The sequence below is a fragment of the Halichoeres trimaculatus genome, unplaced genomic scaffold (genome assembly GCF_033239565.1).
Source record: "Halichoeres trimaculatus isolate MK-OKI-2021-1 unplaced genomic scaffold, fHalTri1.1 fHalTri1_scaffold_15, whole genome shotgun sequence".
NCBI classification, from domain to species: Eukaryota; Metazoa; Chordata; class Actinopteri; order Labriformes; family Labridae; genus Halichoeres; species Halichoeres trimaculatus.
Genome location: NW_027437193.1, coordinates 18713151 through 18730811, shown reverse-complemented (window position 1 = coordinate 18730811; position 17661 = coordinate 18713151). Strand labels below are relative to the sequence as shown.

Here is a 17661-nt window from a genome sequence, read left to right as displayed (position 1 = left end):
TAATATTCTACAGTACAGGATGTGATTAGATAGATGAGCTGAATCCTCTGATTGTAACTTGAAAGATTTTGAAGGAAATTATCCTCCTTAGATATAAAAAGTAGGATGTGTTTGTCCTTTTCTCCTTCTTGCAATAGTGCAATCACCTGAGTGATAAACTATGCTGCTGAAGTTAATAAGCTTTCAGCCATTACTGTCTATTAGAATAGAATAGAATAGAATAGAACAGAACTTAATTGTCATTGTAACAAGTACAACAAAATTGAAGTCACAGCAGCAATCAATTAACAAAAGCAAGAAAGTGTATAGAAAGTGCAAAAAGGTCCATAAGAAAATAGATGATGACAGCTTGTCCATCATTGTCCAGTTCAGCCAGCCTCCACCTCCACAGGGTCCAGGACTGAGCTTCTTCAGTCATGCTCCATCTCTGTTTCTAGATCCTGTCTGCTCACAGCAGGTGAAGCTCTTCCAACATGGCGTTGGTGTCTGATGTTAGCTCCATTAGCCATGTCTGTGAATAGCATGATGCTACTCTGTCCTCTGGTATTCCCTCTGTTGCTGGGTTAGCACAGCTAGCTCGTCCATCTTATTGGAGATAGATCTTATGTTCCCAATAACGATGGATGGATGGACAGGTTCATGTCGTCACTTCTTAGCTCACACCTGAGAACCAACATGTCATCCTCACCTCCTTCTCCTCACCTTGTGGGAAGACATCAGGCCTTACACCAGTTAGCATTGTCATGCTACTGGCTGCTAATAGCTGAGTTCACATGTAAACAATGCAGCCATGGTTACATGTAGGATCTCCAGACAAACACAGGAGAAAAAGTAGTAAACATTTCACTGAAGCCACAAAAATGTTGGTGTCCATGACCAACAAATGAGCCATACAAAATAATAATCCACTCCAAAATACAAAGATTACAAAAAAGAGACAAAAATATTATAAGAAACAGATAAAGAAGAGAGAGCTGCTGCAAAAGGCAGCCATAGCCAACAGGCCGGCGCCTAGCAACCGAGCAATTAACATAGAGCGAGACATTGATAAACTAAAGTCAGTTTCTCTTTGGATTGTTGACCACGTTATATAAGACCACCAGGTGAAAATCACTGGGTCAAAGACAATATTATATTTGCTGTAGTTATACTTGTTTCAATTCAACATAATTTCATCAGAACAAAACAGACACACATGCTTTAATAAATTCAATGCATCCACTGCATACCTGCCGACAAACACCCTGTGCATTAACACACTGGTTACTGTTGGCTGTAACCAAGCCAAAAATAACTCTTGGCTCTCTGTTTAACTCTTAGCTGAGTGCGTCCCACAACTCTCTTAGAAAACACACAACACACAGATGTTGGCTACTGAACCGACCATCCCGGGTGATGCATTCACTGGACGTTGTAATTCTGAAACACAAAATAACTCATCTGAACAGTAACATACTCCTATTATCTAACACAAACAATCCACCCAGTCTGTTACAGTATCAACCTGAAAAATCAGGAGAAAATTGGGAGAAATTACAAATCAGGGGTTTAGTGGGGTTAAAAAGCAGGAGACTCCTGCAGAAATCAGGAATGTTGGCAGGTATACCATTAATCATAATCATAGAAGGGAACTAGGGGTTTTACACCAAGAGCAGCCTCGAATGCATGCCTTGTAGTTCACTTGCTTTTTAACTGTTAATTAAACATTTATGGTACCCCTGAAAAAAATATGAACTGCAAAGACTGAAATCTTATCAAGTGATTTTGTCTTGTTTCAGTAGAAAATGTCTGTTTAGACCCAATATTGGCCACATTCACCTTACCAGTCCAAAGAAAATATCTTTTTCAAGCTATTTAAAGACATGTGTATGACAAGTAAAAAAAATCTGCTAATGGAACAAGAGAAAAGTTTCTTGTATCAAGACATTATTCTAGTTTCAAGCAAATTTTCTGGCAAACTTTCTTGTTCCATCAGCAGGGTTTTTTTTTTTTTTTTTTTGCTTGTTACAAGCATTCAGACCTCATTTTAGTCTTTAAACAACTTGAAACAAGACATTTTTTCTGGACTGATCAGTTGAATATGGCTCATAAGGAGCATAATATGACAATTTTTATGTAAAAAAAACACTTGAAAAGATTTCATTTTTTTGCAGTGTTCCACCACTTAGGTTAGATGACTATAGCGTGAGCATTACTCAGGTGCTGCCTGCAGTCGTGCATATGTTTGGATTTTGTATTCTACAGGACAAAAAGCTTGTTCTCTTGCCTGATGGCTTAAAGCCACAGTGTTCTCCCACTCAAGTCAGTGCTTTGTTTATGAAATAAAACCAGATGTGACGTTCTTAGAGATTCTAACTATAGCTACATCTAGAACACTCATTGTGATGGGGTGAAAGAGACAAGGACAGAGATGTGACAGTTGCCTTCTGCACTTCTTCTTAGAGTCTAAGTATTTACTCTATCCTTTCTTTAACATTATTCTAGGGTTCTAATTCTGACATATGCACATACTGCTGTTAATTGTTTTTTATGTTTGGTATTTATTTAAATGCAAATGTCCCAAAAATCCCAATTTACTACAAATGCGTCATAGAAAAAAGCAGTGAGAAAGCGTTTACTGTAAAGAGAAATTCCATACACTTAATTTTAAAGGGACATTCTGTCAAACAAACTGTTTGTTAACCGCTTCTAGAAAAAATAACCTTGAGTTTTCAGTCACGCTAGGCTTTATCTCAATATTTTCACACTAGTAGTGATATATTGTTGGCTTATTTTGGATGAACAAACTTGTTTCAATTTGCACCCGTGTTTCCGTGTCATTTCTAGGTCTCTTAGTCCTACAGCTGAGTGTGTACATTCAAAACTCACTTCCTCTACAGAACTGCACTTCAGTTTAATTAGAATATCTGCAATGAGATAATACTGCAGCCATGGTGGGACATTTAGCACTCAAAGCCCAGAGCTACAATGGTGAAACTTTATTGAGTTTTTACAAGAAACTTAATTCATCTGTTTAACGCTTTGTCTCCAGGGATTTTCCACAGAAGATGGCATCGGCGCTGTCAGAGAACCCAGCCTCCGTGATTCACTCCCTGAACTTGGCTCACAACACGCTAGACAACCAAGGTACTGTTCTGGACTCTGAACTCGTCCTCCCTCCTACGGCTGTCTCTCTCAGGGCTCTCTGATTGTTGTGCTGCTTCTACTTCAGTGCGGCTTTTGTTTGCTCTCAAAGAATTCAAAATCAATCTTGGTCCCCTGTTTTCTCTCTTTCATCCATCTTTTATCATATATGTGTACGAGTGGTGCTTTGAAGAACTGCTTTTTATTTTTCTCTCGCCCACATCACCCAACACAAACTGAACGCCTTATGTTTCTCTCTACACACACGTATCAACCTACATTCTAATTGTCTCTGCATGGCTCTCACTATACACCAACCTGTGACCACTTCTGCACTATGTTAAAGCAGAATGCAGTTACACGTGACAGTATACATACCACAATCGCTCATTAGCAAATTATATCCTCCAGCCTGACACATGTCACCTCCACTTTTTTTGTGCTCACACTTCCTGCTCTGTGTGTGTACTTTTTTACTGGTAAGGTCTTAGCTGTGTAGCTGCAAAAATGCTGCCGCCATACCTGCTATCACAACAACACAGATAATTAGAGTCAGGAATGACCTTCAGTGCCGTTTTCTAATTGCAGGTGTTACATCGTGTTTTTTTACGTGTGTGTAATTAGAGATCTGAACCTTCACAGCTAATAAAGAAAGATGCTGTTACCAAGAAACGTGGTTTGGCACAACTATGAATCTTATTTTTAATAAAGCCTGGAGTTTCATATTTTTATCATTATCATGGCTGCAATTAGTTTCATTACTTTTCTGAGCTCACCTTGTTATGTAATCTATCTTTGGGTAGGGTGTTTTTATTGGGTATGTGGGAGAGGGTGAGATTGTGAAGTATGTCGGTGTGATTTTTTTTTAGCTGTAGTGTACTTGTGGGTATAGCTGTGTGTATGTTTTGGAGGGGGTGTATTGATAGAAGTTGCTTCCTGGCTTGATGTTATGTGAAAAAGCTGTGTGGGCTTACAAATTTTCAAGAGCACTTGGGTGAAGGGGTGTAAGTAGCTATTGTTGCTACAATCAAAAGATGTGTCAGTTTTTCACTATAAAACACAGCGGTAGAAAACTACGGGGTACATTTGATAGGCTAGGAGGATCTCATTTTTGACATTTTCTTTATAAAACGCCTAGAGCACTCCAAAGAGTCGTGCACCTTAATATTTCTTATTTAGTAATAATGAACACGATGACATTTTTGGCACCAGATGGCTTTTTGTGAATAATGATGCCTTCATCCTGTCCACTCCTTTCTGTTTTCATTCCAGGAGTCTCAAACCTGATTCAACAAGTGTGTCGCCTCAACAAGGGCCTGCGCCTCCTCAACCTCTCCAAGACCTCCCTCTCCTCCAAGGGTAGGAGAAGCAGCAGCCTCTAGTGGCCCCCTCTGCACACAAACACTCATATTTTGTCATTATAAGTAAAAAAAAAAAGTCACATTAAACTTTGGAGTCAAACAAAGACAGTTCAGCCAAGTGGCTGCTGTTGGTAATCTCTGCTCATGATACTAACACTCTCTGTCAGAGCCGCCCCTGCTGCACCAAACAGTTTATTTTGGCTTGCATTCACTCTCAAAGATAAAGAGACCCCTGCGAGCGTAAGGTTATCCATCTACCAAATGATAATCAGGTCACAATCATAAGTGGTTGATCTGATTTTTTTCCCATGAAGGAATTAGCGCAGTGTCCCAATTCCTTTTATCCGAGACAATATAACATGCAGCAGCTTTGTCGATCCAGCACAGAGTATTACGGCAGACTCAGGAGGATCATTTTAGTACAGATGTAAACCCATACATCAGCATGCTCATCTTTATGGATTTTTGTCATTATATGAATTTGTGTTTCATTTTGTCTAAAATGCATGTATATAAAGATGCTTATCTGACTTAGGTCATATGATAATTCCTGGTGAAGTGGAGAGTGCAGTGTACTGTCCAGCAGATGCAAAAAAAAAAAAACAGTAACAATGTTTTTCTGTTCCTCTTTTTTGTACTGAAAAGCTGTATTTTCTTCTTATTTTGAGTAAGATTAGCATCAGTGTGAGACAGACAGAGCCTGAAATCAAGTGACTCAAGCCAAAAGTGTTGGCAAACCTTGAAAAGAGTCTGTAAAAATAGCTGTTACAAAGCTAAGCTAAAGCATGTCTGAATGCTTGCTAAGATATATTTTAAATGAAGAAGAGTCTCGCTCCTCACCCACTGTAATGATGGCAAGCTGGAGAGAAAATGAGGGGCATCTTAGCTAGGAACAAATCATTATTTTGAACATTCACATCATCATTTCATGATTAGAAAAATAAAAATCGATCTTTTTCATTTGTTTTTATCAGCCTCTGGTTGTTGTGTGCTATAACTGCCAGGCTTGGGTTTTAATGCATCTGAAAGCTGCTTTTTTGCCCTTAAATAAGTAAACTTCCAGAATAACATTTAAATATGAGAAAGCATGAGTGTTAGTTGCTGGTGAAAAGGGTGCAACACTGTGTGAAGAACTGGATAAAACAGACTTCTGCAGCAGCAAAGAGTTCCGAGATAAACTTCCACAAAAACAAACACAAAAAATGACATACAGACTTTTCTCAGTTAAACTAATGTGGAGCTCATGTTTGTTCTTATGCCACATTTAACTAATCTACAATAACTGCACAGACTTAAATATCTCTATGTCAGCAGGGGGCGGAGGGAGGATTACTTGAATCCTTGGGAAAATGTCTCCTTTAGCTAGCAAAACACTGACTTAAAGACCTATCTTTAAAGTTTTTTAATTATGATGTGTTATATTTCCTGTTGAGATTGTGCTTATTACCTTGCTATTGACTGAAAATACAAGCAAGTTTACACTGAATGATTTTAAAATCACATCATGAATCACATTTTGCTCAACACTGTCAATCAAATCTAAGTTCAAACATTACTGTTTCTGTTAGCATCTATAACCAATTTAGAAAATAACAGCTTTACCTGTACAAGGCCCTTTCTCTCACTTCTCTGATGGTCTACACAGCTAAAACCCATAATCACGTATAAAGTTGTTTCTGGTTCCTCTTCCACTCAGCTGTTTGTGTGCTTCAGCATTTTTGATAGTTTCTTTGTATTTCTCCTGCTCTTGTTTTCCTCTCAGCTTTTAACCACAAATCTGAAGTTTTATGCTCTACAAATGAATTGAGGGTTGATCCAAAAACATCTTCCATGTCGTTTTCGTGCTATTAAAACAGCAAGGGTGAAATTATGAACTCTTTTCACCATGTTGGTTTGAGAAGATGTGTGTCTCTTTAAGACATGACTCTTGCAGTTCAGCAAAAGTTACTGTTTTGAAGCAGTAGGGAAAGGTTGTTGAGTAAAAACTCTGGACAACAACATGCTCTTGTTTGGTGGTTTAATGGTGGAGAAAGCTAACAGGCTCTGCAGCCTTAATGACTGTATTTTGGGAGAAATAACTGGACGGATCAGTCACAGTTTTCTGGCCAGCTTCTTCTCAAAGTTTTTAGTCTCTTTTGGCTTCATAGGACATTAGGAATGATTTTTTTGACTGTAATTATGAAGCTGGGGAGCAGATTGTAATGAGGACCTTAATCCCCTGTCATCATGTCAACCCACACAAGCTGTGACTTGGAAGACAGTGGGTTGACACAGAGATTCAGGGGGAATGCAGTGATGGGACTGACCTTGAATGCTGAGTGTTGATATGACTTTGCAGGGGCTGAGCATTTTCAGTTGAATATTTATAGATTGTTCCCCCTCCCCCTCCTCATGCCTGTCTCTAAAATACCTACACATATGCCTGCACAAGCTGCACGGCGCACACTGAATCCTCAGCCACATATCCGTGTCTCTAAGATGTGATCAGACATGCTAATAAGCAGATTTAATCACACATGCTCACACAAACCTGACAGGGTCTCACAGGTCAGACGGCTTCTGAAAATTTCCTCCCTCAGCAGAAATGAGCAGCTGATGGATGGATGGATGGATGGATGGAGGGGAGATTAGACATCCTGACCCCTCTTCCCCTCATTTCCCTGCTAATCGCTACAAATTAGGGATGAAGAGCTTAGCGCTTTGCCAGCTTCACAGTGGTACATGAAGTTGATATCTTCCTCTGTTTACACCCGGACAGTAGAGAAGTAAAGAAGTACACTTCCTCTGACTGCAGACAGTAGTCAGTGTCATATATCTTAGAGCAACCAGCACAGAGTAACAATGCTTGTAGACTGTTGTTATTTGTTGCTTCTGGTTCTCTTTCCCTGTCGATATTGTGTCTATATTTACTCCTGAGCTTGCCATGGAATGCTGTGCTTTGCCACAGCTTTCCAGGGTGAGGATTTTAATGAGGGGCTCCTTTGGGCCTGTGGGTGTAATTGTGTAGTGATCTGATTTGAAAGAATGACTTTCTTTTGTGTTGGCTTTCAGGGGACACTTAGATGCTTGGATACTGGAAAAAAAAGGGGGGCGGGCTTCCTCCTTGTTTTTTGTATTGCTGGCCTGCCACATGAGCTCAACAGTTTCTGCTCAATTATTTCCCCCAGCAAGCTTCCTCACCATCTTCTATTATAAAGTGAAGCTTTTATCAGCTGCTTGTAAATTGTGTCGAGAGCTTTAACCTGGAGCTGTGGGGAAAAAAAAGGCAGATGATAAGAAGATTAAATGACAGAAGGATGATATGACTTGTTTATCCTTATTTCCTCTCTTGCTTTTTTTCACCTTCCGTCCCGTCTCTTTTCTTTTTCTCTATCTCTCCTCAAGGTGTCGTTACTCTTTCCCAGGCGTTGTGTTCAAGTGATGACTACTCCAATTCCCTGCTGCATCTTGACCTCAGCAAAAACCCCGGGGTTCTGTCTGGCGAGGACGCCACAGTAAGAGACACAAAGCAAAAACAAACATGTGCTTAGAAAAATTGCATCTAGTTTGAGACAGAAACTCATGTTGTTTTGAAGTCTTGTTTCAATGATTTTGCTCAGCTTTGCTGTAATATGCCACTTATTAAATTTGAAACCTTTCAGCTATTAAAAATGCCCTAAAACCTTTACTTATACAATGAAAAAGCCTTTGACCAAGTATTTACTTTAAGCAAAGAAAATACATTGTTGTTGCACAATGCACATTAGCGTCTCAAGCAGGGGACTGTGAATGAAAAGCATTTTTAGATCCAGCTACAACCTCTCCATTGAATTGAAATCTGGACTTGGGCGCTCCAGGATATCAGAGTGGTTGCATTACCTTGTACAGCTCTGGCTTTATGCTTCAAGGGGCTCATTAAACCGCTAGAAAACAGATTTTAGCCCAATCATTCCTTTTCAAGCTACCTTCATGAGGGTTTTCAGCCAAGACTTCTTTGTATTTTCTGCATTTATTCTACCCTCACAAGCCTTACAGGGCTTTCTGCGAGAGGAGTCTCCACACAGTGTGATGCTGCCACCATCATGCTACACACTGGGGAACCTTATGTTTATGATGATGTGAAGGAAGAAAAACTCTCTATTGTAGTTTCATCAAAAAACAAAACTTTCTGCAGCAGACTTCAATGTGTCCTACTTGTCTCGCAGCAAACGTTATGTTAGATGTGTTTTGTCAGAGTGGTTCTTTCTTTGTCGCTCACCCACAAGGCTGTGACAAGTTAAGCACTTTGCTTGCATCCACACCTTTCTGTGGAATTGCTTGGGGAGTTTCTTTGTCCTCATGAAAAGGTTGAACACAATACAAACTCACCAAAAGTTGGCTCTTCAGATACAAGGTCACCACCACTGTGATGAGTTCAGATCTTTAGAGTACAATCACATCCGTCATTCATCTAATTCTCTGACTTATGGTCTGTAGGATCCGATTTTTACTCCTAACAAAGCTTTACACACCTTCTCTAAGTATTATTTATATTTAAAAGTATGTATATTTTTCCTTCTAATTCTGAAAGCCCTCCTGTTCTTCTCTTGCAGAACCTGTATCTGTTCCTGGCTCAGCCCAACTGCCTGGTCCATCTGGACCTGTCTGGAACAGACTGCACCGTGGACTCGGTTTGTACTCCCCATCTTTGTTACAGTCACTATCCTCCCATCGCTGTCTGATCTCATCTCGAGGATGGGATTCAGGCCAAGAAAGAGGAAGGGGGAAGCGTCCTGAATGCGAATCATCCAACACACAAACACAATGTTAGCTCGGTGACTCACAGTCTTCCTCCTCTGAGCAAAATGCTTTGAGTGATTTTAAAAGCTCTTCGAGAGAGTTACAATACAAACGTATATCCTCTTATGAATTATACAAACGATACACAGTTTGAACAGCATAAAGGATCCTTTTGTTTCATGCATTTATTCACACCCTGTCACTACAGAGGGATGACTTGGTCTGTGTTGTTAACTGTGTCTAAATTTAGCCTATTTGCCTGTGTGACAAAATGCTGTCTTGCCGCATTAGCAGAAACGCTAACAGCTGAAAGGATGACAGAGCCTTCTCTCTGAGAGAGGTTAGTGACCGTGCTCAGATGTGTGTGCCCCTGCTGGTTAATGCTGAGATGGCAGTTCTTCCTGTTTCACTCTGAGCACATAAGACCCTAAATAAAAACGCTGGACATTAAAACTGTTCTCAGGATGGTTTTAGTGTCATCTCTATTTCTAGAAGATGTAGTGTTTGGACAAAAATGCTGGATGAATTGGAGCTCATATTTATAGTTAATGTCCAATTTGTTTTTTTTTTTGTTTTTTGTTTTTTTGTATTGCTGCCGACAGAACGGTATAAAGTAGGGCTTATGGTTGTTTTACGGTCTTGCTTTTGATTCTGTTATTTTTGGAGAGTAAAAGAAACCTGTATGTCAACACAACATTCTGCCTCGACTGTTGGGATATTTAGGCTTTCAAAAGCAAGCTGTGACTTGGTTTCTCTTTTTCTTTCATTATTCTTTATTTTTTTCTTCCACTTTTTTCTTCATCTACTTAATCTGTCTGTTTTAGTACTTCTCACAGTCTTCACAGCTAATCTGATTTTCACTGTTCAACTTTTATAATGTTCTGTATTTTAAGGAGATTTGTGCTTTTATTTTCACATTTCCAACCCTAATACTTTTTAAAATATTCAACATTTCGCATAAATGATTTGACTATTAACATTAATGGTCTGCCTAAAACAGCTTTAACTCAAAGACTCCTTTTTAAGTTCAATATGATCACAAATCTGTCCAATATTTAACTCATAATCAGATTTTAGGCAAAAAAGAGCAGGAAGAGTAAAGAATTAAAAAGGTTTTGCCTTGTCCACAGAGGGACACAAACTGAACAACACAAAAGATAAAAATTTAAATCCTAGTGAAATATTACAGATGAAGTATCTGTGGGTTTATAGTGGTTCATTTATCCACAGGAACTATTGTCACGCCCCTATGCAGACAGAATTCACTGTTATAATTGTTGATACATAAAATTTTATGACATTTGAAGCGGGTTGGGGTTATTGAACCTTAGGAATATTTCGACTGTCAACACAAAAGACAATTTTAGTCTTACTATATAGAATGGACTTAACCTGCAAGCCATTGCTGTTAATGTGTCATTGGAACTTAGGGTGAAAGCAATCTGGGGAGGGGGTTAGGGATTTGGAAACAGGTTTTTCTTAAGCTGAGTTCAGCATTTCCAATATGGTATCCGTCCATTATGGAAAACTTTGTATCAGAAACAAATGGATGACTTCACGGAAACTCTGACACAGACCTGATTACACTAAATATGATGCATTTCCTCAACTTACTTTACTTTTTTGCAAGCGGTGCACTTGATGATCTTATTTGGTGAAGCTAAACATAATCTCTTGCAGCAGGTTTACTTTATCTTCTCACTATGTTGTAGACATACTGGTTCACAAATGATCCTCAGGTTTTGTACTTAAAGGGGCTGTGAGGAGTTTGAAAGTGATCTTGAAAAAGACTCCCCTCTTTATAAAAGTCTCCCTTCTGACCGTAATCCACACTTTAAAATGACATTACCAGCGCCAATATTGCAAGTTACAGTTTATTTTAAATTGCTACTTCTTAGCTTCCAGGTCTGGTCTAACAGGACCAATTTAATGCACAGCACATTTAGGTCTCAATGACAATACCATGCCAGCTGTCTGAGTTTAGTGGTGAGAAGAGATAAAACACAGAGAGCTGTATTTTTCTTAGCTAAAAAACAATTTCTGTGACTAATTTTGAAGTAGTAGCAGTGAGGGTAGACACAGGAGCTTAACTGTCAGACAGAAAAAGGGCACATTACAGACTTGTCATAGAGCACCGGGCTGCCAGCTGCACTAAATATAAGCAGCTACTAAACTTCTTACAAACTGACAGTGTTTGCATTTTGTCACGTTAGCCTACAGATAGCATGGTACCATCCTCCCTCAGCAGAGGGATGAGCAGCTGATGGATGGACAGCCCGGGGCACTGGGCTATCAATGCCGCTACATATAGCTGGCTACTATGTTCGCTTGATGTCACATTTCAAACCGTAGCGCTATGTAAATTTACTATTAGTACCTTACCTTTGTGCGTTGTATTCAGTAAAAAAATGTCTTGAATGAAGACAATTTTTTCAAATCCAATGTCGGTTTAATTCCAAAACAAACACACACCTTGCTAAAAGTAGTTTATGACAGTATTCAGGAAACTCCGGGCCACAAGGTAGCGGGGGAGTGTAATTAAAACAGATCGTCCCCATAGCATCTTTAATTTCAAACCAGTTTTAATTTATTTTAAGAAAAAAAGGCTTTTACTTCCTCAACTTTCCTCTGTTAACCGTCTTGCACACACCACATTGTAATGTTTCTCATCTTTCTTTGTTGTATATTTCATCCCCTCCCTACAGTCTCTCTTATGTATCTGATATTTGGTCAGTATTCATCAGCACCACATTTTAAAGATACCTCAGTAACACAACTTCTCTTCATCTTTTTGAAATGTTTCACTCATACATTGATCTGTGTGGGCAAGACTTGTTGACAGCTTTTCACGCTGATCTAAATCTAAGATTTCAGAAGCCACCAGCTGCTCATAACTTTTCAAACAGCAGCATGAAAAGGTTCATATCAATAAGAGATCATCTTGTTCGTTATTATGGGTGACAGTTGAATACAGATAAAGGCAAAAGAGAAGAACAGAACGCTGGAGGATGCACTTCTGTAGCTTGAAATACACTTGGGCAGCCAGGTTTTATCTACCCTTCATGATGTGTTTACCACCAGTAGCTTCACAAGGGTTCTGCTCTGTGTTTTGTTTCTGAACTACGAGCAGATGAACAATCAGCTTACATTAGCAGTAATTTAATACAGCTCTGAAGCCACTTTAGCAGAATGAATAGTAAGACAGTGAGCCTAATATCAATGAGATGAATTTTCAAACACTGCTGGGTTGCATTCATGCATCGCTCTCTCTCAATCTCCTTATTTATAAAGGCAGTTTTAATTTAAAGTTTGAGCAGCTGATTTAGTTATAGGATGTAAATGTAATACATGGCTGTTTTTAAAGCTGCAAAGCATTTTTTTTAATTAAAAAAATCAGTCTGTTCATGACTATTTTAAGGGAAATAACTTAAATCTTCCTTTTACTCTCTAAAGCTAAGAAAAGCAGCTCTCTGAACCACTTTTATAACCTCACTCTTTACATTTACTAAATGAAAGGATCTGAGAGCTCTGCCCAGGCATTGCCCTTAACACTCCCTTGTAGTTAACTGTGCGTGTGTTTGCTGTCATTCTTGCTATACTTCACTTCAGCAGTTTTAAACCCTCAGGAGCAGGCAGCATGTCAGCCAGGTATCTGTTTCAGGAAGAAATAGTCCACCTCATGAAACTTATCCTCCTCTACCTCCCTGTAAATGTGGGCCATGAATTTTGTGTTGAATTATGCACAGCAATGAAGATCACTGCATCTGATCTGCTTTGTTTACAACTTCTCAGACATTATCTCCTTCTATTTCCTTTGGAAGTCACACACACCTTGAGACCAACAGAGTTTTTTTTTTTTGATGGCCTCTTCTTGTCCTGTTTGCTAATTGTCATTTATCCTTTACAGAGGAACTGTCTGAGGGAGAATCTGTCTTTTTTAGTGCTGGCCTGTTGGATTGAATTATTAATAAGTTCCTGTTTTAATCTGCACCGATGTACCGACGACGGTCGATTAGTCAGTTTGCGTGATGGATCACTCTGCCACGGAAAAATTGATTTGTCCGATGGTTTAACCTCTCTGGAGTGATGAGATTCTACTTAAAGGCTCACAAGAAATTGGGTTTTGATGCCAATTTATTTCAGCCTAGAGCCTTCTCCTGTCCAACAAACACACATTCATCATTTTTATTTCAAGATTAATTAGTCAGAAATTTCCTGTGTATTAATTCTGGAGCTTTCCATGGCCCTGACGTTTGAAAGGGAGCCATGTGGTCATTAGACGAGAGGTGATTGGATATTCTCTTTGATAAATGACAGATGAGTGTCTGCATTGCTGCATGATGTTACATTGATCATAAAAAGCAGGGAAAGTGTAGGTGACAGAATGCTTAATGTCCGACTCAAGATTTGAGCAGCCTTTTTTCATCTTTAATGTGAAACTTGACATTTGATGGATTCTCTGTATAAAAAAAGACGACTGGAAGTCATTCCTTTTCCTCTGGTATGGTTTCAGCTCGACATTGATTCAGTGTAAAACAATTACAGTCCTTATAGCCTATTTGCTTCTGCTATGGAGAATTAGTCGACTTTCTCTGGCAGATAAGCTTATTCAGTGGGTACTCTAAAAGATCTGAAGATATTTGATTCAGCTATTCGAGCAAGGGGAGCAGGAACCCTTGAATGTTCCACAAAATCTCAAAGGATATATCACTTTTATTTCCTAATTCATCAAAACTAAACTATACTTTTCTACCAAGGATGAATTGTTATATAACTTTGAAATTGATTTGTGTAAGACAAAAAATGAATCCTAATCAAACAAAAAAATATAAATTCATTTCATTGTTCAACCATGATGAATGAATTAAAACCTTTAACTGGAACCACTTCATTGAAATTTGTTTCGCTGCCATAACTACAGTGGAAAACTGAATCTGAAACAGTAGCTCGGTTAAAGTTCAGTATTTCTATTTTCATGCAACACTTTAGTCCTACTCTAATGTTATACTCCCGTTCAGCAGACTGTCTGCTACAATTTGGTGTTGGCTGCAGGTTTGTACAATATTTGGTACCTGACACTATGAAAATGATGACCCAGGACATATTTCATATTCTGGATCTTAGAATCCAGAATATTGCCAGGATCTGGATCGTACTTTGACATCTGTCATAAATCATGGTGACCTTGTCTTGTATTTTTTTGCAAAGCAATCCAACCATTTATTGTGGAGTTATATCCACATATGGTAAAAACAGCCCTATCTCACAATGATTAAGAATCCTTTGAAAGAATCCTGGATCCAGGTGGTGATCCGTAACCTTGCAGAGCAGATGGACCTGCCTGATTCAGTTTCTGAACTCCTGCAGGTCCATCTTGCCAGGCTCCATTGACCAACGATTTCACTCAGCTAAATTCTAACCGGCCCCATCAGGGAAGAGAGGCGGGAGCTGTGGGAGCAGACGTGACGTCAGCAGACTTTCATACTAGTCAGCGTTCCTTTGATTCTTAAGTTAAATTTATAAAAACAGAAGCTGTCGTCTAACGCCTTTTTCACAGCTGTTTCTTGTGATCCAGTAGTTGTTCATCTATTGTTTCTTAGAAGCATCGGCTCACATAAGCTACGTCATACCGTGGCTTGATGTGGATTGGTCCATGGTGAGTGTGTTAATCAGAACGGCCGTCCAATCACCAGCTGCAGATTTTTTTTAAGTCCCACCTCTGAAAACAATCGGAAGAGCTGCTACCCAGATGGACTTGTGAAATAATTCTGTGGCGGATATATGAAACTGTCCGTCTGGCGTGTCAGGTTAGGTGATCCAGATCACCTTCAAAATGTAATCACTTCTTCCTTATCCCATTTTTCACATTTCCTGACAATTTCAACAAGATCCATTTGTTACTTTTTGAGTTGTGTTGTTCACAGACAAACAAACAAGCAAGCAAACTCTCCCAAAAACACAACCTCCTTGGCAGAGGTTATGAGAGCAATGTTTAACATATCATCATCTTTCAGATACTCAGGTACAATACTTCTGTTAAAAAGCCCTGTACCAACTTTACAAGGGATTTATAATCCATGATTTAAAATGAGATTATAAATGCCAAAATAGTTTTTTTTTTTTCAAATGTAATTTCTTAGTATCTGTCTTCAGATTGGATTTCTTTGGGAGAAGACAAATCGATTTACGATACGCAGACTGAAAGACAACAGCACCAAAACAAACCCATGCCTTGGCAGGAGTCGCATCGTAATGGTGCTCATGAGACATGGTGTATTTGCCATGGAAAAACACTCCTGACTCCTGCCAAAGGTGTCACTGAAATCAATGCCCAGTATCACACCTGGTTGGTACCATAAGTGAAAAACTGTCATTAAGTGGACAGTATTAAAGGGAAAGGCCGAGGCTCACAGATACAGATCTTTGTTTTGCTCTGAACACAAGGTTGAATGAAACATTTTTTTATAACCACACCATTAAATTATGATGACTGAAACAGCACTTTCGAGTAGGCAATTCAGGCTGCACTGATTTCAGGGTCAGTCTCACAATGACACCAGGAATGTATCGTTCCAATTTGGCAGCTTATTTTAGCTGCTAATTTTTCGGTCTGTGCCTCTGCTCTGCCAGTGCCATGGCTGCCCGGTCAAACTTTTTTGCCCTGTCACGACACCAGCACACACCTGCAAGCCCTGACTAAGGAGATTAAGATATTAGTTCACCACTCCTCAGTTTATGCATGTAAAAACTGTGAGGAGTGATGAGGTTGGAGCTTAGATGCCAAACACAAACAATGTGCTGTTGAAATAATCATAGCAGACTAATAAAACATGAGTTTTTTGACTAAAACCTACTTTTTATCTAAAATGTTGCTGTCTAATCTGAGTAAAAGCCTCAGTAACAGGGAAAGGTAAGGATGGGTGTGCTGTCCTCACAACACGCGATTATGTGAGGCTAGACACCGAACTAATAAAGAAACTCCGTACACAAGGCGTTCTTTTCTTGCTTTTATGGAGGTCTTTTGTAGTAAATAGATAAATTAATGTAACTGAAAGATACAGAGAAAAATATACATTACACTGTGCACTATGCGCCATTGTACAAAATATAGGTAGCTAGCTTACTTATGCTAAACACAACATAGCTGTATCAACAATCACCTGTTTACATTTAGCTTTCAAATAAAATATAATTGTGACCTCAAACTAATGTCTCTGAACATAAAAATACTTACAAAGACAAAAGTTTCCCAAGGTTCAAATATTCAGAACACGTTCAGCGTGCTTATGAGTCATTCTCAAAATTAACGTTTACCGTGCTCCTAGCTTAACTTTTACCAGAGATACGTGAAGGATCCTCTATATATGGTATAGAGCACTGGAAATCAAACAATCCTCACAGGTGAAGAGGTGTCACTCTGATGATTTTACTCAAAACATTTTAACACATTGCATCATAAAATATACATATTTCTAACTTTTAAACTAACTTATTCTTCTTTTGAAATATACAAATCTTTAACCCAAAGACATGACAAGGGGGGTAAGGAATAGTTTCAGCTAAGTGAAGGCTCACAGGGGCAAATAGTCTGGAGTTGTATTTCATGAGCAGGTCAAGCCTTAAGGTGCTGACTAATTGCTGTCAGTCAAAAGCAGAGAAGTAAAACCACTGACAGGAAGTAAAAGTAATAAGTAAAACTGTCTAAAGCACAGCTGTTGAGTGAAAGCAGCTCTCCACCGCTGCACCCACTGAACACAGCTGATACCGAAGTCTAGACGCCGAGTCAGTGACTGCTTTAGCCAAATCCTCTTATCAGTGTTTCCCAGTGAAACTGAGACACCACAGTTTGGAGTGTCTGATGAACAAAACTTTATGGTCGTATGCTTTGCTCACACAGTTTTAAATCTGTGTCTTAACAACGGGTCAGGAAGGAGTAGCCACAACAGTGTTGTGTATTTGTTACAGGAACATCACTTACAGAGTTGGTGTGACATTACCTCAGATAGTTGCTTCTCCATTTGCAGCCACTCATAACAAATACTCAGCACATTTAGATGAGATGATTTAGGCTTTGTGAGGGACACTGTATTATTGTGTCTGCAGCTTAACCATATGGCCCGACGAAGGATCAAATAAATCCTGACAGAAATTGTTGAACCCGTTTTGTCCTGGTTTGACCAGCTGTAGTAGCCCATTTTGGTCTGTCCCATTTTCACAAGCACAAATCTGCAGCATCAGGCCTTTATGACATCCTCACTTTAGTGCTGTCTATAATGCCAGCACGGTGCATTGGGGGATTTTTTATTGAGGAGGCTTGTGGCCAAAAAAGGAAATACAGTGGCATCATTTTCAACTGTGCTCGAGACTGCATTTGTGTCAGCTTAAATCTTCACTATGACCATTTGTGCTGCATTCAAGG

The 17661-nt window shown here is 39.2% G+C and overlaps 1 protein-coding gene across 4 annotated transcripts in view; it reads left to right on the top strand.

Annotated features, from left to right (window-relative positions):
• The window catches only part of carmil3 (capping protein regulator and myosin 1 linker 3), a 127177-nt gene that overhangs the window by 49225 nt on the left and 60291 nt on the right, over positions 1-17661 (top strand). For all 4 annotated transcript variants that reach the window (XM_074688377.1, XM_074688378.1, XM_074688375.1 and 1 more), the window contains exons 11-14: positions 3032-3126; positions 4396-4482; positions 7869-7978; positions 9056-9133. In XM_074688377.1, the coding sequence (XP_074544478.1) occupies positions 3032-3126; positions 4396-4482; positions 7869-7978; positions 9056-9133 (370 nt within the window). The remainder of the gene's footprint in view (positions 1-3031; positions 3127-4395; positions 4483-7868; positions 7979-9055; positions 9134-17661) is intronic.